The 23,824-nt window shown below is 46.8% G+C and overlaps 1 protein-coding gene across 2 annotated transcripts in view; it reads right to left on the bottom strand.

The window, feature by feature from the left end:
- Positions 1 to 23,824, bottom strand: part of SMC3 (structural maintenance of chromosomes 3) — a 310,016-nt gene that overhangs the window by 108,572 nt on the left and 177,620 nt on the right. For both annotated transcript variants that reach the window (XM_037426550.2, XM_037426551.2), the window contains exon 24: positions 19,123 to 19,283. In XM_037426550.2, the coding sequence (XP_037282447.1) occupies positions 19,123 to 19,283 (161 nt within the window). The remainder of the gene's footprint in view (positions 1 to 19,122; positions 19,284 to 23,824) is intronic.

The raw sequence follows: 23,824 nt of genomic DNA, 5'->3' as shown, positions 1-23,824 counted from the left end.
CTCAGTGAAGTACCTACGTTGAACCGCGACACTGGTGGAGGTGCTGGGTTGCAAGCCAAGGAAAGAAGTGGCGCCAAGAGGAACTTGTAGCACGAGAAGAGGCAGAGTTGCTGATAAACAATGTGAGCAAATTGACTTTGTGTCCCGGCGTGGGAATGAAGCCTTTAGCTAGTAAATGCCCATCGTTTAATGGGGTGTTCTCCTCGAAGAACTGCATGCTTGTAGTAAACGACCTCAGTGCTTGTGTTCACTGCAAATATCAGAGAGAGCTGATACTCAACCAGCTTTCCAGAAGACGATGTCAGAAGATGTTTACCAAACAAAGTCCTTGGAATATACGGCATATTCTTCGGAGAACGAAACCCAAGCTTAGCAGGGCAAAAATTAGCTTGAGCCAAAAAGCAAAATATGAGCAGTTATCTGAAGAAGCAGTAGCTGAAAGAATTAGAGGCCTTCCATGGACGCTTCCCGACCATTTACTATGCGAAGCAATGTAAAAGATATAAATGACTGAGGAACGAACACAGACACTTTTATGCAAAAAATAGATACTTAAGCTCTTTAGGTTCATACGTTGAAATTCACCTAATATTATTTGAAAGTACATCACTACTATATAAAATTTATTAACTTCAAAAAGAAACAAGTTCGGCTGCAGTAAACGATCTCACCGAATTGTAGTCGAGTGCTTTTGTGTACGCTTGTTATAGCGAGAGAACGGCTAGTGCCTACGCCGAAAAGATGAATTTCACAATTAGGTGGCATTCATTGCATAAAATGCCAAGACGACAACTCGGAACAAAACACAAATCGGCCACACAGCCCGCTCACACAGCCATCACGGCAGCGAACATAGCGCTCCTTTAGCCAGCAGCGCCCTCTAATTGCACGCGGAGCCATAATCGCTAGAGGGACCCTCTTTCTGGCGCCACATGGCACACTTTCCCTTCTAGTACACTGTCCTAGAATTACAGCTCCGGGCCATACAGCGAGCTGAGGAGGTGGCGGCCAGGCACGACCTGATCGTCATTCCTCTGTGAATTTTTTTCACTTAAATAAAGTTGTTTCTCTCTCCCTCTGCAGTTTTGCGTCATGGCAAGCCCCGAAAAGCGCAGTCTAGATAATCGAAAGTTCAGAACTCTCTCCAAGTATCGGGGGAGACAGCGTCGGACGCTTCCCAAAGCGACAGCGAACGCCGATGTCACCGCCGACCAATGCCCAGACTTCGGATAGGCCTAACTGACAACGAACCCCGCGTCGACAGTGGTTGTGAAAAAGCTGCTGCCCTGGAATTCGTCAGTGCATCCCGAATGAAAAGCGGATTCGAGAGTGAACATAGACCAGAAGGCGCTGCTACTGCCAACACGCTGCTTTGCGAAATCGATGCGCTGACTGCCCTCGTGACAGGTGCGCTATGCCCAACATGCCGCGAACGTGAACTCGGCGTCCAAGGTAGCTGGAAAGCGCAAAGGGCTTTCGGCATTCCTCGAATTGTGCTGTGAAAATACTGATTGCCCTGAATCTACACTTTCATTCACGCACGCGTCGCGGCGTACTACTTCGGCCAGGGACCAAGGGACGAGCACTCGTTTCGACAGCGGCAGTTCGCGTGATAGCTTTGCTGTAAACGTTGAAGGCAGTTCTGGCAGCACGCGCTATAGGAGCAGGCCATGACCAACTTTCACAATTCTGTGCGATTCTCAGTCTTCCGAGCATTCAGTGCAAGATGCTTTCTATTGTGTCCCATCTGATGCAAAAAAATATGGCTTCCTAATAAATGCCAACTTTCCAAACTTTTAAACTTGTTTTTCTCATTTTCATTTCTTTTTTGACAATTTCCCATTTTCCGGCAGCCTTTTAGACACTTATACTTATTGTATAATAACGAAACTTGCATGCATATTCAACACATGCAGAATGCAAATATATACTTGAAATTGCAATGTCTATCAGGATTAGTAGTGAAAATATTAGGTTATTGTTTCAAAGGAGATTGAACATATTAGTCATCCAATACGATTTTTTTTTTCCTTGGTTCCAATATTTCTGTGACATATCTGGATAGATATTTGCACTTTACAATCTACCAAGCGTCAAATAAGATCAGAGACAATGCTTTTACTGAAAGTTAAGTACATAAAAGAGTACCCGCAAAACATGTAACTTTTTGCTATTGTACATGGCGTAACTTAACTATAACAGCTACACAAAAAGTGATTGTATATTTGAAATATCCATGAAAAACTATATTAATAACAAAATTTTCAAGTGTCTATGACTAGAAATCATACATACTTTTCTAGTATGTATTTTGCTTACATGTTCATAAGTTGAACTGCATTTCTTATTATATTCAACATTTGCCTATGTACGTATAGATATATATGTATATATATTTTGGCAGAGGCTGCTGTGCCGCGCGGCGCACGAGCCACCCCCCCACAGAAACGGCTGCTGCGCCGCACGGAAGTGAGGTCATGCATTTTCCGGTTAAGCGTTTTGAATAGTCGGGAGTGTCTAGCGGTACGTCTAGACATGACGATAAAAGCAGTTAAAATTACGTCCAAATGAAAGAGTGAACAAAAATGCTAGTCAGGTTTAGCGTGACAACAATACATAACCGGCTTGTTTGCCATCTCAAACTGATCGGCAGTTGTGGCGTAGTTGGTTAAAGTAACACAACAACTGGTGAGGTCAGTGGCTCAAGTCCCATTGCAGTTATCGACACTTCCTCTTTTTTTTTTTTTCACGCATGTATTGTTTTAACATTTGCGCCTCCTCATCAGCCCGACTTGCTGCTGGTGGTGGTCCAGTCCACAGGCCCTTAATTATTGGATTGACTATATTTATTATGATAAAGTGTTTTGCGAATTAGTGCTCTTAATCGGCGAGACTGAAAAGGACACAAAAACTCGAATGCAGCTGGCTGCATTGGTTTCTTCGGCACAGGTTTCAGGAATGTTGATTTTCACGGTTTATCAAATTTTTGATGAGAGAAAGGTGCACTGCAACATAGTCTCGGGCAACTCTTTTTATGTCGTTCAGTGTACCATCACCTGACGAGGTAACCAGCAGGCCGCTTTCTTTAAAGATACTGACGTGTCACCACAATGTTCTAGGCGATCAGCACTTGATAAACAATGCCCAAGGGCAAGTGCTGACGGCGTTAGCCCATCTAACTACAAAACAGCTTGTCTGCCTAGCTCAATAACACGCGCGGCCTGTGACAACACGGGAGCATGCACGTAGCAACAGATGAGAACGGCCGTACGTGTTCGCACTTGACAAAACAGATGGCAATGCAGTAGCTCTGGCCTTCGTAGATCACAGGCTTCGTAAGAACATTACAATAAAGTTGTTTCCATCCACCGTATGAACACTTCGCCGACGCACTCGGGTTTCATGCATGTGCGTCCGGTCAGTCACACGTGAATTGTGCGAAAGCATTTATTTCATCGTCGACCTTGTCCTTCGCGACAAGCAAAACTCGGCAGCAAGCACACTTTCATCTTTGAAAACACCACGCTTGGCATTGCAATCTAGAAAATGCAGTACGTCCAACCACTGTAATCTGCACATCATACTGAGAAACTTTGTGGCACACACACTCAGATGAAGCTGCGGCGCGGTGGACGGCCGCGCTAGCTCCAACCACCAGGTTCAACTAAGCATCCAGCAATCACATGAAGCAGCGACGACACTCCAGTCTTCCTTGGGACTGGCCTAGGCCATGGCCACTGTCGTGTAGCCGGCACGGCGACACGTGAAAGTAACCACGCTACACCACTGTACAATCCATGACGATAACCCAGTTTAATCAGCGAGTATCGTTTATATACACACAAGCTCAGTGGTGCCATCTATTGTGAGTCCAATGACTCAGAAGGCCATCTGGTGTAAACGCACAACACTACATCTACCCCCTCCCTTGATAATAGAACACAGATTATGTGCATAGAAAAGAAACAGTCCCTACCCGTCACAGAAAACTATAGTAAGTCTCCACCGTAAACAAGTCACTGCACATGGTCCCCGAGTCTCTCTGGTTGTCTTCGCTCCCGTGTAGAGCGACGGAGGGGCACCGGCTGCTCTTCTGGCTGATGGACGACCTCTGGTTCGTCGGCACGATGAGCACCCAGTCCTGCGGTCGTGTTCCCCGTTGGTGGAGGCCGTGGTGGGCTTGGCGTATGAGGAGGCAGTGCTGACCCCCCCGGAGACTGTGCAGCTTCCTGTATTGGGATATTTTGGGTCATGTGGCTCTTTGCCTTCGAGGACGGTTTTCGTGCTGTGGCGTTTCCTGCCGACCCGTCTCTCTCCATGTTCGCCCACGGCGGTTCTTGTCTTGCCCCCGTTTCTTCGTGAACAGCTTCATGGGGTACAGCCGACAGTTGGGAGGCATTCCAGGTACGGCCGTCCTCCAAGTGGAATGACCATCGTCCTACCCGCCTCAGTATTTTGAGTAGAGCCCCAAAACTAGGGGTGCCTTTTATTCCAGCTACCAGGCGTTTTACCCGCACGTAGGCCCCCACTTTAAATTTGGGCTCCCGGGCTGCTCTTCGCTTGTCTGCATACGCCTTATTTCTTTGTTGGTATTCGCAGACACGACGCCGAAGTCTACGCAGTTCACGGGCGGGATGGGTGACGAAATCCGCTGATGGCTGGCCAACAACATCTAATGATGTCCTCATGTGGCGGCCATGAAGCAACACTGCTGGAGAGATGCCAGTGGCGCTGTGGGGTGTGGCTCGGTAAATACCCAGGTACTCTATAACTGTGGTCTTGATTGGTCGCTGCTCTAGGAGAGCTAGTTGTATATACGATTTCAAGACCCTGTTGAATATTTCCACTAAGCCATTGGCTTGAGGGTGGTAAACTGCCGAGAAGAAATGCTTGATGCCCCTGTCTGCAAGGAAGCGTATTTCCGTATAGCGTATTTCCTCGCCATACGCAGCGCAAAACACTCGTTTTTTCACAAAGATTTACCCAAGATTCTAACCAATAATCCCAGGAAATTTTGGAAAATCATTAACCCCCAGGAATCCCATACGGTTGCATTGAAAAATGAAGCTGGCGATGATATGAGTACCACGGACGTCGTTGAACTTTTCAATGCTGCCTTTTCATCTGTTTTTACCAACGAAACCCACATACCGTTCCCTGCGTTACCGAAATGTTTCCAGTCTTTTATGTCGCCTATCACATTTATTCCATCGGGTGTTTTGTCTGTTATCGAAAAATTGAAACTGTCTTCCTCAGCAGGTGTGGACGAAATCAATACTAAAATTCTTAAAAACACAAAATCTATTTTTTCAGTGATTTTGTCATTATTATTCTCACAGTCACTTCGCACAGGCATCTTACCAGACGACTGGAAGGTGGAGAAGGTCACTCCGGTCTTCAAATCAGGTAACAAAGACAGCCCCCTAAATTATCGCCCAATCTCTCTAACAAGCGTACCCTGTAAAATCATGGAACACGTCATTTACACCCAAATCATTCACTTTCTTGATGCCAATAACTTCTTCCATCCTGCCCAGCACGGGTTCCGTAAGGGTTACTCTTGCGAAACCCAATTAGCCATTTTGTCCAGGATCTGCACACAAGTTTAGATACTAACCTGCCGACTGACGTATTATTTCTGGATTTCTCGAAAGCGTTCGACAAGGTACCTCATAAGCGACTGCTAATGAAACTTAGATCTTTAAATATACATCTCGATGTTTTAGCTTGGATTGAGGAATTTCTAACTAACCGCTCCCAGTTTGTTTCAATTGATGACGTGCCCTCTAACCCCCTTCCAGTAACATCAGGTGTCCACCAAGGCTCCGTTCTTGGTCCCCTTCTCTTCTTAATTTATATTAATGATTTAGCTTCGCATGTCTTCTCCAGTATCCGTTTGTTTGCTGACGACTGTGTAATCTAGCACTCAATCACTAACCCGACAGATCAAACCGCTATTCAAGATGACCTTAACCGCGTGCAGGACTGGTGTGAAAGCTGGCTTATGAAACTTAACCCTAACAAATGTAAAATAGTCTCTTTCCACCGCCGTAGCAACCCTTCTTTGTTCCCTTACTCAATCGCTAACGTCACCCTCGAACACGTGCAATCATATAAGTATCTCGGTGTCACCCTGTGCAATGATCTTAACTGGCGCCTGCATGTTACCAACATTATATCATCTGCAAACAAATCCCTAGGTTTTCTGAAACGTCACCTTCGGCACGCCCCGCAGGACGTCAAGTTACAGGCCTACAAATCCCTTATTCACTCTAAATTGGAATATGCCTCTGCAATCTCGAACCCACACCAAGCATATCTCATCGACTCACTTGAGGCAGTTCAAAACCGCGCTACTAGGTTCATTCATTCTTCGTATTCGTATAATATTAGTGTATCATCCCTCAAAAAAGAATCTGCTCTTTTAAACCTTGACGTTCGCCGTCGCATTTCCAGCCTTTGCCTGTTTCAGAAAATTTTTCACAGCCCATTCCGTCATCCCTACATTGTTCCACTAGCCCGCATATCTCACTGCACTAGACATCCACTTCAAGTTGCCCGTCCACGCATTAGAACGACCACTTTTTCTATGTCCTTTTTTGTACGGACTGCAAACGACTGGAATGATCTTCCCCACGACGTCGTGGCCATTTCCTGTCCATCAACATTTTTTCGACCAACTGTCTGCACATCTTTCACAATGAAAAGCCGTGTCAATAAAAAAAAAAATAACAGAACTTTATTTGTTAACCCACCCCTTATGTAATACCCCCTCGGGGGTCCTTAAGGAAATAAAGTGAAGTGAAGTGAAGTGAAGCACTCGAATTCACTCGACGTAAACTGTCGGCCGTGATCTGAGACTAGTTCAGTAGGGTAACCCTCTCGCGCAAAGACAGCAAGCAGAAAGTTGATCACCAGGCGAGAAGTGATGTCACTGCAGAACGCAATCTTTGGCCATCTGGAGAAGTAGTCCCCTACCACGATGACAAATCAACAGTCGGCCGGTGCACGTTCAAAAGGGCCCATGACGTCTATTGATATTTTGTCCCAAGGCCTGTCAGGAAGCGGGACAGGCTGTAGTGGGGCTTGCCAGTTCTTGACACTCTTGTCCGAGGCTTGACAGGCGCTGCAACTCCGGACGGCGGCCTCCACATGCTTGTCAAGGCAAGGCCACCAGTACTTCTCCCTGATGCGCTGCTTAGTCTTCACAATTCCCGGGTGTGACTCATGAGCTAACTGGATGAATGTATCCCTTAGCTTGGCAGGCACTACAACGCATTCTGTGCGCAGAAGCAACCCATCTACTACCGAGAGCTCGTCTCGTATTTCGTAATACAGAGTCAGTTCTGCGGCAAGTCTTTTCTTTGTTGGCCATGATGACTGAATAAATTGCATTACCTGCCGTAGTATGTCATCCTCCGCGGTAGCAACCTGAAGATTCTCCCGATGTACAGACGGTGTAACCAAGGGCACAACCTCTTCATCAACATGGAAGCCCCCTTCTGTGTCTGGCACGGGCAGTCTGGACAAGGCATCTGCTACCTGGTTGTGGGCTCCGCTGCGGTACTGTATTTTGAAGTTGTAGCGCAGCAGTCGTGCGGTCCACCTTGCAATACGAAGTGGCCGCTGTCCTGTGCTACGGGATGAGAGCAGTGCCACCAAAGCCTGGTGATCTGTCAGTAGAGTAAATGATCTGCCCCAGAGGTAAACGTGCCACTTCTCGCAGGCCCACAGACAGGCAAGGGCCTCGCGCTCTCCAGCCGAGTATTTTCGTTCTGTCTCTGTTAATGTCCGCGATGCAAATGCCACAGTACGCACATGGGACCCCTCCACTTGCTGCAGTACGGCACCGAGACCGTACGCAGAGGCATCTGTTACGACAATGACAGGTAGCATCGGGTCAAACATTCAGAGGACCTTGTGGGATGCTAGAAGTCTTTTTACTCCCGCGAAGCTCTCTTTGACAGCGTCATCCCAGTCGAAGTGCACGTCTTTGCGAAGTAGACGACACATTGGCTCTACTTGCTCTGCCAGTCGCGGCACGAATTTGGAATAGTATTCAACTAGCCCCAAAAAGGAGCGTAGCGTGGCTGCATCTCTAGGCGCAGGAGCATTGATGATTGCATCAATCTTGGTCTGGAGCGGTGCTATACCCTCTGCGCTGACGCGATGTCCTAAGAACGACAGCTCCGACGTGTTGAAGACGCATTTTTCGTTGAGCTTGAGCCCAGCTTCTGCTATTCGTTCCAGCACTTGCTCCAGGTTTTGCCTGTGTTCGCTCTCAGTCTTGCCAAAAATGATTATGTCATCTAAGTAGCATAAGACCCCTTTGCAACCTCCAAGAATTTTCGTCATGATCTGCTGAAACGCAGCTGGTGCCGATGCCAACCCGAAGCAGACCCTCTTGAATCTAAAGAGGCCATCGTGAGTTATAAATGAAGTTAGGTCCCTGCTGTCTGGGTGCAGCACAACCTGGTAGTAGGCTGATGCCAGGTCCACCTTGGAAAAGCAGCGGGCTCCATTGAGGGCATGAAGCAGCTCCTCCATATGAGGCAAAGAGAAGTTGTCTGCTACTATAGCTTTGTTGGGTTCCCGGAGATCGACACACACAGTCGAATGCTACCATCTGCTTTGCGGGCTGCTACAATAGGAGATACCCACTCGGAAGCATTGACTCTCTCAATGACATCAGCAGCAAGTAGCTTCTCAATCTCGTCAAAGACTGGCTGGCGGACTGAAAATGGTAGGGGTCTCAGCTTCTGTGCGACTGGCGCGATGGAAGTTTTCATCTCAACTTTGTGTTGCACACCTCTTACAAGTCCCAGGCCAGGCAAAAACAAGTGACCAAACTTTGCCCACAGTGTTGGCGGCATTCCAAACTTGGGAGGGCCAAGGGGTTATTCATGCCTGGGGCTTTGGGGAAGGCCTGAACTCATTGCTGGAAGCTCTCGGCATTCCTGCGTGGACATTTGCAGGCAGCGCAATTCCTCTCCCATGATGCGAAGGCCAAGGGCTTGAACCGCATCCAGGCCAAGGAGAGATGTACCACATGGCGTAACATGAAAAGTTACAATGGCTTCTTTCCCCTTGTATGTGACTGTGGCCTGAAATGACCCGAGAACGGGAATCTTCCTGCGCGAAAAATCCAGCAATGTAAGATGGGAACTTGTCAATTGTACTGCGTTTGCGAACAAGCCTTGGAATTGGTGCTCACCCATAATAGACACGGCCGAGCCTGTGTCCACCAAAAAGTTCATGGTACGCACGCGTGTCGTCGCGGTAACTGACGTGACATTGACATCCACGTATACGCCTGTGCTCTTATCAGTACGGACCGCCAAGATGCTAATGACACTGGTAGCATCCTCTTCCGGAACGATTTCCTGGACCTCTGCAGAATACCCTTCTCGGCCGCAACGGTAGCTGCGACATGCTCTCTTAAAATGGCCGCGGCGTCCGCAGGCAAAACATGTGCGACCGCGCACGGGACATTCCGTAGGCGAACACCGTGCTGCGCCGCAGTTTCCGCAGGCATTTACATTTCTAGGCCCGGGGACAGCAGCGGCGGCGGCATTCATATCAGGTGAAGGTGCGCTGTACACGCGTGAGCAGCTGAAGTGGTGACGGCCCGGGAGGCGTGTGCCATTATCGCCGTTATCTCGTCGATCGTGCCTGGCTGAGCTGTCTCGCAACTGCTGCTGAATGCGCTGCACAGGATTGGCGAAGGCTTCGGATTCACGCTGGGTTTGCTCACGAAGCCATGCTACCTCGACAGCATGATCGAACGTAAGGTTATCGCCCTCCAGCAGCAATCGCTCTCGTAGCCGCGGGCACGTGACGCCTGCTACAAACTGTTCACACAGGTTTTCTTCCGCTTGAGTGGCGAAATCGCAAAGAGCTGCTAACTCCCGAAGCGCTACGGCGAAATCAGTGATGGGCTCACCCGGCAGTTGACGATGCTCCTGGAATCGATGGCATTGAAGGCGGACGTTGCAAGGGGCGGCGAAATGCTTCGAAAGCATCTCAACGGCTACGTCGTACTCGTCGGGTGGGCGTAGGGCTTCCGTGGTCATGTCTTGCGTTCCAGTAGGTGCAGTGGTTCCAATGATTCCAGCGGCGGCATCTGGCGTGGACGTGACACCGGGTGCAGCACTCGTTGTCTCTGCCTTGGTTTGCGTCGTACTAGGTGGAAGCGCGTCGAAAATGCGCTGTCCTTCCGTCCCCAGACAGTGCAGCAGGAGGGCTCGGCGACGGGGTGCGGGTAGCTCGTTCGCTCCGGACGCCAGCAGAAACCTTTCGAACAGTCGTAACCATCGGGCCCATGGCGCATCGGGCGTGCCGGGGGTAGCCAGAAAAGGAGGAGGTGGCAAAATGCCCGTGGAAGCCACCCTCGTCGCCAGAATGTCGTGTAGCCGGCACGGCGACACGTGAAAGTAACCACGCTACACCACTGTACGATCCATGACAATAACCCAGTTTAATCAGCAAGTATCGTTTATATACACACGAGCACAGTGGCGCCATCTATTGTAAGTTTAATGACTCGGAAGGCCATCTGGTGTAAACGCACAACACTACAGCCACGATTTCATCGGAGTTTTCACGACCAAACATATTGCAGGCGGCTACCATCTCCCTGTGTTTACCTTTCGGAGCCGCAGCGCCCAAGGCGCCGCCTGTATTTAAAATACTTGTAATATGTATTTAAATAACAAACCTAGGCTAATTGACTCGTTAAACACCTGCTTAGTAAAATTTTTTTAGGTTTAATGCATTGCACACGAATAATTTACACATTTAACAAGCATTAGGTAATAATTTTTTAAGTGACGTCACTTCCGTGCGGCGCAGGAGCCACTTCTGTGTGGGGCTGCTGCACCGCGCGGCACAGGAGACGCTGCCATATATTTTTCTAACATAATATCTGTACCGCCCCCCTTACACAATGCCCCTCGAGGGCTCTGTAAGGTACTGTAAATAAATAAAAATAAATAAAAAAGTTTTTTCGAGGAGCGTCTGCCCTTAATTTTATTAGCTATTCAATAAACAGATAGTAGGCAACAGACAGTATGTTGATCAGCCTGTAATTTTCAAGCTCTTGGCGTCCCCTTTCTTTCAGATTAATCTAATGTTCATTCTTCCAAGATTCTGTCACACTCTTCGTCAAGAGACATTTTGTACAAAAGGTCGCCAGTTTTTCTAACACCATCTCTCCACCATCTTTTAACAAGTATGATGTTAGCTTGTCCTCACCAGCAGCTTTGCCTCTTTGCATTCCCTCTGGGTCTTCCTTTACTGCCCCTGTGATTACTAGTGGGATTTCATATTACTCTGTGCTAATACTGCCTTTTCCCATATCATCTTGGTTGTTTAGGCTGCTGTCCAAATCTCTCAAGAACTCCTCAGCTACCTCACCTATCCTATCCATGTTAGTTGTGACCTTGCCTTCCTTGTCTCTTAATGAAGCACTGACATCTAATTTCAAAATTGAGATGTTAACTTCATTCGATTGCTCGGTGTGCATTGGTCCTCTTGGTCATGAATCACGTCTATCCTGTCAAAGATATGTAATTTCGACGGCAAACAGCAAACGAGAGCTTCATGGAAAATGGAGTGCCCTTGTGACATTGACACTAGTGCGACGCGTCCATTGTGATACATTCCATGCTTACCATCTTGAGTGACGATGCACTAGTAGCGATGACGTCTACCATTTGAGTGTTCTTATCCCGGCACCGGCTGACGCCAAAGCCTGGAAACGCACTCACTCCTAATGTCTGATCTTCATCACACCACTTTAAATGATTTCGTGAAATTACCAAGATGCAAATTACCAAGGGCATCAGGAAATCAAGGGCAAAAGGGAAAAAATGTTACAATGACTCATGTTTTAATGTTTTTAAGTTACAACACTTCTAGACCTTTTTTTTTCTACTTCAATGAATTGTTTTTGTTATAAGTCCTTTCTGATGTTTCCCTGCATTGGAAAATGTAATATAAAATCTATATATTTGTAACCCACTCCTGCCTATGACTTCACATAAAAGTCAGAAGTATTGACTAAATAAATGAATAAAAAAGAAATAAATATCTGATATATCGATGAATGATGACACCATCCACTTTTGTATGCTTTCTATGGTAAAATAAACTGCTGATGACAATGCTCTAGTGCCGCGACATCATCTATAACAATTGAATACAACAGCAGTGCCCACCAAAAATGGCTCTCCATGCCAATGGCATGCGCCACTATGCATCCTAAACCCTGTCAGCCCCCTTAGAAAAGAAGTCAAGTGCACTTCTTTCAAGGAAATGAAAAAAAGAGGAGCTTTCCTTGCAAACTTCCAAAGTGATATGACAAAAGGCCTGCAAAATGTCTGTCGACGAAGAGCTGTTGGAGTTGTGGTCAGAGCTTACAGAAGATGCGCCATGTCTGAACCACTTACTTCAAGCAAACAATGTTGGGGAAACATCCGAGAGCTTCAGTGATGAGGCGATGCTGTGTGTACAGAGGAACTTCGATTATAGGTACCCTGGTTTTCCAATGACCCGCATTTTAAGACGAATCAGTTCGGTCCCGAAACAACACTCACAGAAATAATGCATTAAAAACCTTCGTCACACGACACAGTTTTACGCCAACCCCGCATCTTACGACGACTCAGATTCTATCCAAAACAAGAACCATTCTTACTTCAATCAAACGTCAAACGAATATTCACGAGTGCAAAATATAAATTCACATTCCCCTAGGTTGACGATTCAAAAAGTAGAGAGTGAGAACGCATATTGGAAGTCTTCTTAGAATGTAAAATTTATTATCCTAGAAGTTCATGCACATTTACATACGCCTAAATCGCGTGCAGAAGTATTTAGGGTCGTTACCTTGTTAAGGTCTATACACTAATGTAACTTCAGCTGGCCGAAAAGCTTATATTTTCTTGTTTACAATGCGTGAAAACTTTTCCTAGTTGACATACAGCTGATCCCCTGCCTTCGTCGTGCTCGCAGTCACAGGCTTCTCTACATGCATAAGGGTGTGACGAAGCTGTTTTCACCAAGCAAAATTGCTTTCAATTGACATCAGCATTCATAATAAGAGCGGGACACCACTGGTTGCACTTCACAAGGCAACAAATCACAACGCACACAGCTTAGTTGCACACAAAGGCATTCTACACTGCCTGACTCTTCTAAAGAGAGGTCGTTGGCAACGCGGTGTCGGTTTCGTTTTCATGCGCAGGCGATTTTCGGACTCTGTTTAGACTCTATTTGTCGGTAGAAAGATGAGCGTTTGATTAGATTTTTTTAAAGGTTGATAATAGAGATTTGCCCGCACCTCCTCCAAATAAGTAATGCTGCCATTAGTTACCACTGGCAAAACTAATTTAATCTACCTTAGGCTTGAGCAAATAGTGAACTTAAGATTCGAAGCGAATTCGACGCGAACAGTTATTTTGTTCGAATAATTTCAAATCAAATTCGAATGACAGAAAAAAAAGGGAATGTTTATCATGACATAACTAGCCTGTAAAATATTTTTTTTAATTGAAGTAGGGGTTCTATGCAAATGTATTTTCTTTTTTCGTTCAAAGGAAGTCTAAACAACCTTGAGTAGTTGCAGGATTTGAGTTTCAGTAGCATGTGAGTGATAACCAGTAAAATAGGTAAGATGTAAAAATGTATCATACTTAGAGCATATAAGCCATCATAACAAGCTTTTAAGTTTAATAAAATGATGAATTGATTCGAGAGTGACATGCTCATTTAAAGGGGCCCTGAAACACTTTTTCAAGTAGCCATAGAGACACTACAGAAGCTTATTGCCTCACGAATTCATCGCCAAAAAATTTTTGGAATCAGTCCAGTATGAGCAGAGTTCCAAAGATTTGTCGCACACTGCAATTGCATTCTCTCTTCTCGTCTGGACAAAAGAGCTGTAAGCCAAGAAGGGAAAGATGGCACGGGGAAAAGAAAAACGTCATGCACGCCGCGTGACCTTCCGCACTTTTTCTCTTTTTTTATTTTGTCTTCAAATACGAGGCCTTTCAGTACGATTGAGGAAATACGCGTGGACAAGGGGGGGCCTCAGTAACAACCGAGCGTGTCATGCTCAAATCAGCCAATGCCTGTGACAAGTGATTTTTGAACTTGTGTCATTTGCCGAGAAAAGAGAGCAATTTTTAGCTGCCTTTGAGAATTTATTGTGAATGCAGGCCGGGGGCTGCGCTATATTTGCCTCGCGTGTTCTTGGCAGCGCCTCAACAACCGATTGGCAGGGATTTCTGACCATGTTCAATAAGTGTTGCAGAGTCCTTTTAAATTCGAAGGGGCACTTCGCACCACAGCGAATTTCCCTGGATAGGTGTTTTGACGGTTTAGCAGCCCTACACTGGAGTGAGACTATCTTTACAGACAGTTGTATGCGGATTAATATATACCTATTTGTTCATTGCGAATACTTCGAAATTTTCAATAGTTAAAATCAAATCAAAGCAAATTTAAATACTCTGCTCCACTCATACCTCATTATAACGAAGTTGAAGGGGAGCCACAATTATTTCGTTATACCCATTATTTCGTTATATCGATTATAACAGTTTGTGATAATGTATGCTCAGATGGGCGCACACCTATAAGCATGCTAAGAAAGAAACCGCCTCGCGGCCCGATGTACCGCTACGTGACCACGCGTGCCACGGAAAATAAACTCAGTCGAATCTCATTAATTTGAACATGCTTAATTCGAACTTACGGTTAATTCGAACTCACGCTGAGGTCCTGTCACAGCTATGTGTATTCTAATGGACAAAAACGCCCTGTGATTCGAACGCGCAAGCACTTGCGACGGTTCATTCGAACATACAGTGCTCCGAAAATGCTCAGCTCCATGCCCAATCCCGCGGCAGCACCTCTCAGCGCGCGGAAGGAAAAGAAGAAAAGGAAAGAGAAGACTGTAGCGGATTGTTTGCTCTCTCTCAAATTCCAATCTGTGACGCGCCGTCTCTGCGCACAGAGACCCTTCTCATTTCAAGGTCGCGCATGGAGAGAGAGAGAGAGAAAGAGAGAAAAAAAGCAGTCGCGGAGAGTTCTCGAAGCAGAGGGTAGCAGCCATGGTAGCAGCGGAGACGCAGTCATTGCCGTCATGAGAGGGAAATCACTTTGCACTGCAGCGCCGCTTTTCGGTCATGTGACTCGCTGAGCGCTTCCTCAATCCTCTCCGCTGGCTGTGTGAGGAGGACGACTTTCTCGGCCGCGTGGGGCGTGGCTGTAAGGTCGGCGCGGGAGTTTTGAAAGAGTCGCACCAAACGAGCATTAAACTCCGCAGAAAACGGTAGACTTAAAACACTACGGTCGTTTATTTTTTTTTATAGACCGCGTGATAGACCAATTTAGTTCGTTATATCCATTTACCGGTCAATTTTACTATGTTACATTGAGGTTTAAAATGCATGGTTCTAATAGAGCTTTCAAGGGGAATTTCATTTACTTCGTTATATCCATTATTTTGTTATATGCCATTACGTTATAACGAGGTTTGGGTGTATTCAATTGAATATTCAAAGCATTCTAATATTTTCACAAGCCTAATCTACCTTCCTTGCAGAGGTACAAGGTCTTGCCGTGGTGTACTCATTCTCGGCAGTCTGTTGCCGTGTTTAGAGCAAGGCTAGGTGTCACTGCCTGTAATCTTAGCTTTTCGAATACACAATGCCCGGATTACACATAAATTTTTGTGGTTCCCTGAAACTCTATATGTGGTTCCCTGAAACTCTATACGTGTTGAGGACAGTGGTGAGAGCAGCCTACCCAGGTACTGTCATCGCAGAAAGACCAGCGCATAATGCAATCTCTCCAGGACATCGTTTTCGCGAAGGACCTCCCACTCAGCTACATGCAGCACCTTAATGCTCTTGAGAATGATGAGCGCAAGCTTCTTGTGTACCAATCAAAGCTGACAGACTGCGGATTTTCTACAAAAAATTATTTTGGAGTTGCACTACCTTATTTGCATGCAATTAAAATGTTTTGACCTTTCTTTTGTCTTTCTTTTCTCAGCCAAATTATAACGATGATCGATTATAATGATGGGATTGCATTGGCCCTTTGATAGCATTATATAGGTGGACTGCTCTGTAGATTCACTCGTAACAATTAAATGATAAATAAAAAAATACACTCTGAGGGATTGCACTCGATGAACTTGTTCTCAGCCAAATTAACACTCAGATTACAAAAACACTCACAACACAATTAGAGCAAACATGTTCGTCGACCGTCAATGAGTTTATCAGTGGGTGAAACATATTTACATTTACAGTCGAGCTCACATATAACGGCCCCACTAAAACGAACTTTCGCTTAAAACGAACAACATCATTATGACCGTGAAAATATACGTTGATTCAATGGCACAAAATCACACTTAACCGAACGTCTCAGAACGTCACTGGTCGGTTACAGCGAACGGAGTCGGCGGTCTGCGGACTTCCCGGGAAAACAATTTCGACCACCGATCAGGCATCCGCGAGGTGCCCACACATTCTTATTGTTAAATGCCGACCCTGCCTCCGCGCCCCTTTAGCTGCCACTCTCTCCGACCGCTTTTTGCTACGCACCCCTCCGTCCATTGTCCCCTCGCTACATCGCCAGACAAAGCCCGTGTTTTCACACTGCCACCGATCTTTCGAAGACTGGTTGGCTATCTACCCTGTTTTTGATCGCTGGTACTAATGTTGGCGTCGCCGGCCTGGAGTGACCAGACCATTTGCCAACATTGTCGGGCACCAACTGTATCCGACAATCAGTGCACGCGCGTAGTGCACGCGTGTGCACTGACTGTCGCACGCGCGTACGCTACCCCACAGACTCTGATAATCTGCAATTCGTTTCGTTGTTAAGACTTGTTCTCGCTCACTTTGCACTCGGCTGAACATGCCTTCCGCACGTGGGTGGAAGTGCAAAATTGCTGTCAACTTGCGAGAAACGATTCGCGAAATATCTAAGTTCGTGAGGCTAGCAAACCCGCCGGCGCAACAAACAATTTTTTTACCACGACCGCCGATTCTTCGAACACCGCCGCCTGCACCAATTCAGGTGGCCATGCACTCTTTTCAAGTTTTTCTACGTGCGAGTTTCCCGGACCTTTCAAGCAAGCTACCCGACCTGCCTCCTTCACATGTGTTTTGGTTTTCAAGGTTGCCCTCCCGCAGCATCCTCCTCTCTCTTTATCGCAATTCTTTGCCCTTCTCTCGCAGGTCTGCTCACCTCTCTTGATCACAAACCCTTCCTTCGTCTCCACCCCTCCGCGACGTCCGCCACGCTTGCTCGAATTAGTTTCGTTTTCTGACTGGAAACGGGCCCAGAGCTGTTCCACGCGTTCTGGCATGTGTGTCGCGTGTGCGCGTCTTGCTCGCTCTTGGTGTGCGCGTGTGGTCATGATGGTCGACAGGAGGACTAGCACGCTTTTTCGTGCCGCTCAACAAAATGTCGAAAGTGTGACCGCTTGGCTTGAACGTAATCCACGCGTTAGGTGCCGCGTTAGGTGCCGCGTTGCGGAGCGCTTGCTCATAGCTGTTGACAACCTGGCAGCCTATTTGCTGCTTCGGGCGTCCCGGTTTTCAGCTGTGGAGATGGTGAACATTTCGTGGGCGGCGGTGATGGCTAAATGTGCACGACACTGTTTTCGCGAGGCCAACTTCGGCGACGTCAGGCCCGATGCCGAGCCCGAAGCTTCCGAAATGCGGTGGGGATTTGTGGCAGCGCGTCGTCGACTCTGACCTGGGAGAGTGGGTAGGAAATCTATTGCGATGGTTTAATTACGGCCAATGATGATGCCGACACTGCCGAACCGTGCAGAGATTAGGGCATAGTGAATGAAGTAGGTAGCGAGAGCGATTTGGAGGAATCGGATTGCGAGAACGACGAAACTTTGGAGCCAGTGCCTCATGCAGCTTATGCCACGGACCTCGGCGAATGAGCACCCTGCCGTTTTAAATGAACTCAAGACCGCCCTTATCGCTTCTGTTCTTCGAAACATGTGCATCACGGACTTTTTGGGGCAAAAAATGTTTGTTTTCACCCGCAACTTTTTTTAAAAGCTGTGTTTCATTTACTACAAACTTCGGGATACAGCGAACGAATGCTGTGTCACGCTCAGGTTCATTATAAGTGGGCTCAACTGTATACATGCGGCACTATGCCTTACAGTATTATCACTGGTGCTTGCATTATTCGCAAAATAAACTTACCTATTAAAGTCATACATGCAGTCTCATCAGAAAATTTTCAGAGGTGCAAGAACAAAAATATGATTTGGAGCAACCTTGGGAGCATGCGGCCACGAAAATGCTGGTTTTGAAAAAGGAAAATTCTAATTGGTCCCAGGTTACGGCTTTTTAAGCACCAAATCTCAAATCTACAGCAGCATAAAAATAAAGGTTACTTTCAGAACAAAAAAATTTTCATACCATTCAACACCAGTGCACTCTGTCACACGTGTGCTCTGCTACTTCAACAGAAGCAATGTGTTGAACCATGGCACTGTGCTAATGATCACAACGTCCACATCGCCATTAGCAACACAAGTCTGAATCTGAAGTGCTCACCATAGTTAATGCGAATAAGACTGCCCATCCATACATTTGTCATTCCAAACCAAATGACAAAGATCAATGAGTCATTAGGTACAGTTGTCCAGTCTCTTTTTCTGATTGATTGATATGTGGGGTTTCACGTCTCAAAACCATCATATGATTATGAGAGACGTCGTAGTGGAGGGCTCCGGAAATTTAGACCACCTGGGGTTCTTTAACGTGCAACCAAATCCGAGCACATGGGCCTACAACATTTCTGCCTCTATCGAAAACACAGCCACCACAACCGGGATTCGATCCCGCTACCTGCGGGTCAGGAGCCGAGTACCTTAGACACTAGACCACCATGGCAGGGCTCTCTCTCTCTGGTGTCTGTGTATGTGTTCCCTAGTAATATGGAAGCATTAAAATTTTCTATTCCCTTAGAGTTTCAATGTATGCTTTGAACAGACAGGTGGTGCTAATACAATGGCAGCAAGAATTTCACGGCCATGGACAGCGCCACCGACCGAATGCCACTTACTTTCTTGAGCAGTACTGATTGGCGGCTAGTCATTTTCTCCAGGTCTTTAGCGTCATCATTGATCCGCTCTTGCCAGTCGCGTTCCTGGCTTTTCCAGTGCTCAAGCTGAGACTGGAGGTCCTTCTGTTCCTTAGTGTTAGCCTCAACCTGCTTCTCGAGTGCTGAAAGAAAGAGAGCACAACTGTTATAACTAAACCTCAGTTGTTCCAACAGAAATTTAATGATCTACACTTTTCATTTTATTTCCTTGAGATTGCAGCATCTCTGAACTTTGAAATTACTTAAGAATTTAAGGGCACAGGGTAGGGCAAAATTTTTAAAAGTATCTCTCTTTTGTTATATTTGGAAGGTGTATTCCTTTGTGCATGTTTTCCATATTCATACTTTTTATCATAAAGTCTTTTTTTTTTATAGCTTAAAAACAGCCTTTCCAAAAGCAAGCACAGTGAACATACCTCCCTAATATGCTTTCTTGAATGCGTTCCATGCTTACTGTTCATTTTCAGAAAACTTCCAGCCAGCTGTATAACGAAAATTGTCGGGCAACTTTTGCATACCCAATTTTTACCCTAAGGTAATCTGAGGACGTTATGCTTGTTTCTACTTGTTAGTGTAAGCGCTTCAAACTGAGTCTGTTGAAATGTTTTGTTCCTTACTCTATTAAGCCTATGTTTGCCATGCTTTCCAACATTTTGAAATGCCGAGGCTTAAGAAGGTCTTCAGCAAGCTAGGGATGGTAATATCAATGAATGATTTAAGTTCCATTATTCGATTTGCAGACAGTGTCAACAATGACGAGAAAGTTTCGAAACTAACAGGATGCTTAGGAACTGAGGCAACTGTGATGCCATGGGAAATGTATGATGAGAAAGATGAAGAGGCTCTGTACACTCGGCGACAACTTATCTTGACAGTGAAGCAAAGGCTACAGAGACTGGCCTTCTGCACATTAGTGTTGCTCCGCAAATAGAACGGCAGCTTGCAGCTGATTTCAGTTTTGCCAGCATTGACTTGAGCTGTTTTGGAGCAGATTTTTGGAGCAGGAAAAAGTGCATTTTGGAGCAGCCAAAAATGCGTTTTGAAGCAGAAAAAACGACATTTAGAGTAGCTTAAGGCTCACTGCCAAGTAGAACACTGACCGTGTGAAACACACCAGTGAACTGAGGAGGAACTCGTTTGAATTAAGAAGTTCTGTGCAATATTGCATGTTTGTAGATGTTTGTATAACATCACAGAATAGTAAGCCAAAGTAATTTTGAACATTCCTGTGCATTTTTTAAAATTGGATGCAACCAACTACAAATTGGTGCAGCATTCTGGCCGCCAGAATAATGTAGGAGAGCAGTTATTATTGAAGAACAAATAAATCACTATGGAATTTTTATTGAAGACTAGCAACACTGTTTCTTTTTTTTTTTTTTTGTAATGGCAAAAGAGTTGTATAGTTGGTTGTCTTCTGGCCTGACATCTTGTTAAGGGCTGCAGAGAGTCGCGTTTTTCCTTCACCAAGCAAGGACTAGTACTACAGATGCGCTCAAGTATCGATCTAGTACGTGGTGTGACCACGGCGGTCACCCGAAGAGCTTCAGTTTTTAGGGGTTGCGGAAATGCTAATCTACGAGGCTTTCATTGTCTCACAACATTCATAGATGCTTGCGGCAATACCAAGCACGGCTCCAAGCACGTCTAAATCGCATCAAGAAAGCTTACTGACCGCACTCCATATAACCGCGAAGTGCGTGGCCGCGTAAACAGTGCAGCGAGCACGTGATGCATTTGGCGGCGGCGTTCGGTGACGATGCACGAAATGTATCGCACTTTTGAGTGCCGATTCGCGAAACTGCTAGTCGCTGTTCCGAGCAATCTTGGCAGTGGAGGGGTGGTTGACGAGCTTGACTGTGGGGCCTGCTGCCAGATGCACAGAATGCCCGTCCCCAGTTCCGAATGGCTAGCGAGTGATGTGCTTCGTTGCCTGCGAAGAAGCACGTTTCCACGAGTGGACTAGCGCGTCTTTTTTGACCGCAAAGTTAGTCTCGCCATCAGCGGAGTTAGACCTGAAGACGACTCCGGTGACATGCCGCGCTTGTAGACAACGTGCCCGTTCGTAGTAATCCGATTGAGTATCCACTTACAGTTCCTAATTAAAGTGTAATTATATCTTAAGTGATCATTGGGCCATCAACACGTCACAAAGTATTGGTTTTCAACAGCCATGTTAAAGTGTTTTTACGACGCACAAGCAGCAAACGACAATCTCCCAGATCGAGCATCGGGCCAATGGCGAGGCAAGCTGTGGCAACATGGCGCCCACAGCCAATCAGGGGCCTTGAAACGACCTTATAACATTTGCTTGTTCAGCCGGGAATATTAAACATGTAGAAATACTCTCCGATGAGCCTAAAAAGCCGGCTCCCAGCCTCGCCATCGCTAAGCTATAACTTTTTTTAAATCGCTCTTTTTTCGCCATTTTTCAGAAAGATTTTCACTACCTCCGGAAACTGATTTTCTTTTTTCTTCGCAAGTGGCAAGATTGGAAAGTCACAGGCCACCCCTAACCGCGCGTTGCCGCCAGTGACGCACTGTGCCTGTTTTTTCAATAGTATTTTGTCATTAGGGGCAGCTTTGGCGCATAAAGAATGAAATGTAGCAGGCTTCCCATACTGGCGCATCTATCACATCACTGAGCATGCATTAGTAACACATTTAAAAAACATATACACGAGAAATGTAAATGGGAGATATGTTTCGATTGTCCAGTGTACAAAGAATTTTTTTCTTGAAGAACAAAACAGTGCTTTTGCAGCCTGCTGATGCCACGATGCCATGTTTACTTTGAAAAACGATGATGCTGAATTCATCACAGAGGACAGGGATAAGCAGATGCTTATGGAACAGTTTGGGTTCAGCCTAAGACGACAAACCTCCATGTGTCAGAAGCTGCTCACTGGCTTTGAAGGGAAGCCTGTCAAGTTTCAGCGCTACGTGATGGACAAACGGGGGAAAAGGGCTACCAACTGGGGCAAATTGCAATGCCGACCAGATTCCAGTGCGCTTCGACATGCCGTTAACATACATCGTGAACAAAAATGGTGCCAAAGTAGTCAAACTTAGGACGGCGGGCTATGAAAAGCAGCGAAGTACAGTGATGCTGTTCTATACTGCAGACGGACGAAAACATTCATGTTTTTTTCACGGAAGACCAAGTTATGAGCAGTATGAAAAAGAAGTCTTACATTTGGTCAAAAAATATATGCAGAAGCCATTCCACATGCCCTAAATCGTGCAGTGAGAGTATGAGCACTGCTATTTCAGCAAAAGTAGTATTTTGAGCCACCCTACTGAGAAAGTAATGATAACGTCTACATTAGCATTTGCCGCGTCTGACTCTGCAAATTCAACTGTGGATCTGCCAAGCTGGCAACCTTTAAATGCAGGAGATTCGTAGGAGTGGGGTTGGCCGCTAGGGGGCCACGGTGTGCGGACGCGCGTCGCATCGGCTCCGCAGATTTTCTATGGTTTTCGGCGATTTCTTTCAAGCCATTCAGTTCAGAGTATTCCCAAGTGACTGCGAAAGTCCTGCGGTCTCTCCCGATATCATTTGTGCAGGTGAGCCCGTGTTTCGGTCACTTTTCGTAGATTGCCCGTACCGCCTCGCTGGCACGACAGTCAAGCCAGTAGACAAGGCACGGTAAGCCTGACAAGTCGTCGGAGCAAGCGGGTGCCCCATCCGCTGCGCCGGCGCCCGAAATGGAATTCGTGCAAGTCGAAGGGGAGGAGATATCGCCGACGGAGTTCGGAAAAGAGCAGGGATGGCGCGAGATCAAACGAAACACCAAGAAGGCGGGTGGAGACGCCGACCCGGCGAAGAACCAGCAAGCAACGCCAGCGTCTACCGAGAAGGCGGCGTTTATACAGAAAGCGACGCAGTACATGCGGACGATCACCATGACGAGCCGAATTCCCAACCTGCCGACGGATGACTACAAGATCATCGTGCGACCCCGGGATGGCTTCAACGTATCCCACTACCAGAAGGACCGCGTCCACTGCTGCATACGCAACGCTGCAGGGGTGGGGCGCGAGGTAGCCGAGGAGGACAGCGTCTGTCTCAATGAGCGACAAAACGTTATTGTGGTAAGCACGCCGTCAGAAGATCGCGCTAGACGATATGGAGGCATTTGCAAGCTGTGAATTGGCGACCGTGAGTTCAAAGCGAGTGCCTACAGCGCGGCTCCGGAGAACACGTCCAAAGGCCTCATCAGGGGCATATCGCTAGACGAAAAGCCGGCGGACGTCGTGAGAAGTCTGGTTAACCACCGCAACCCGAACGTCCTGCATGCCAAGCGCATGGGAAACACGACCAACGTGATAATCCTTTTCGACGGCTACTACGTGCCTCGTTACGTGAACTACGGCGGGATGGTGATAAGGTGCACTCTTTACAAGAAACATATCGATATGGGCTACGAGTGTGGTCGTCTGGGACACAGGGCTGGCGTGTGCCCCAACCCAAACAACAAGAAGTGCCGTGGGTGCGGATGCGGCAACCTGCCCGACGATCATCGGTGCGAGCCGGTGTGCCAACTGTGCGGAAAGGGTCACCTCACCAGAGACCGCAAGTGCAAAGCTAAGTACAAGACACCCTACCTAGTCAAGCGCCGACAGTGGGAACGCAGAATGCGCGAGGAGGCTGAGGCCGCCT

The sequence above is a fragment of the Rhipicephalus microplus genome, chromosome X (genome assembly GCF_043290135.1).
Source record: "Rhipicephalus microplus isolate Deutch F79 chromosome X, USDA_Rmic, whole genome shotgun sequence".
NCBI lineage: Eukaryota > Metazoa > Arthropoda > Arachnida > Ixodida > Ixodidae > Rhipicephalus > Rhipicephalus microplus.
This window is presented reverse-complemented; position numbering and strand designations above follow the sequence as displayed.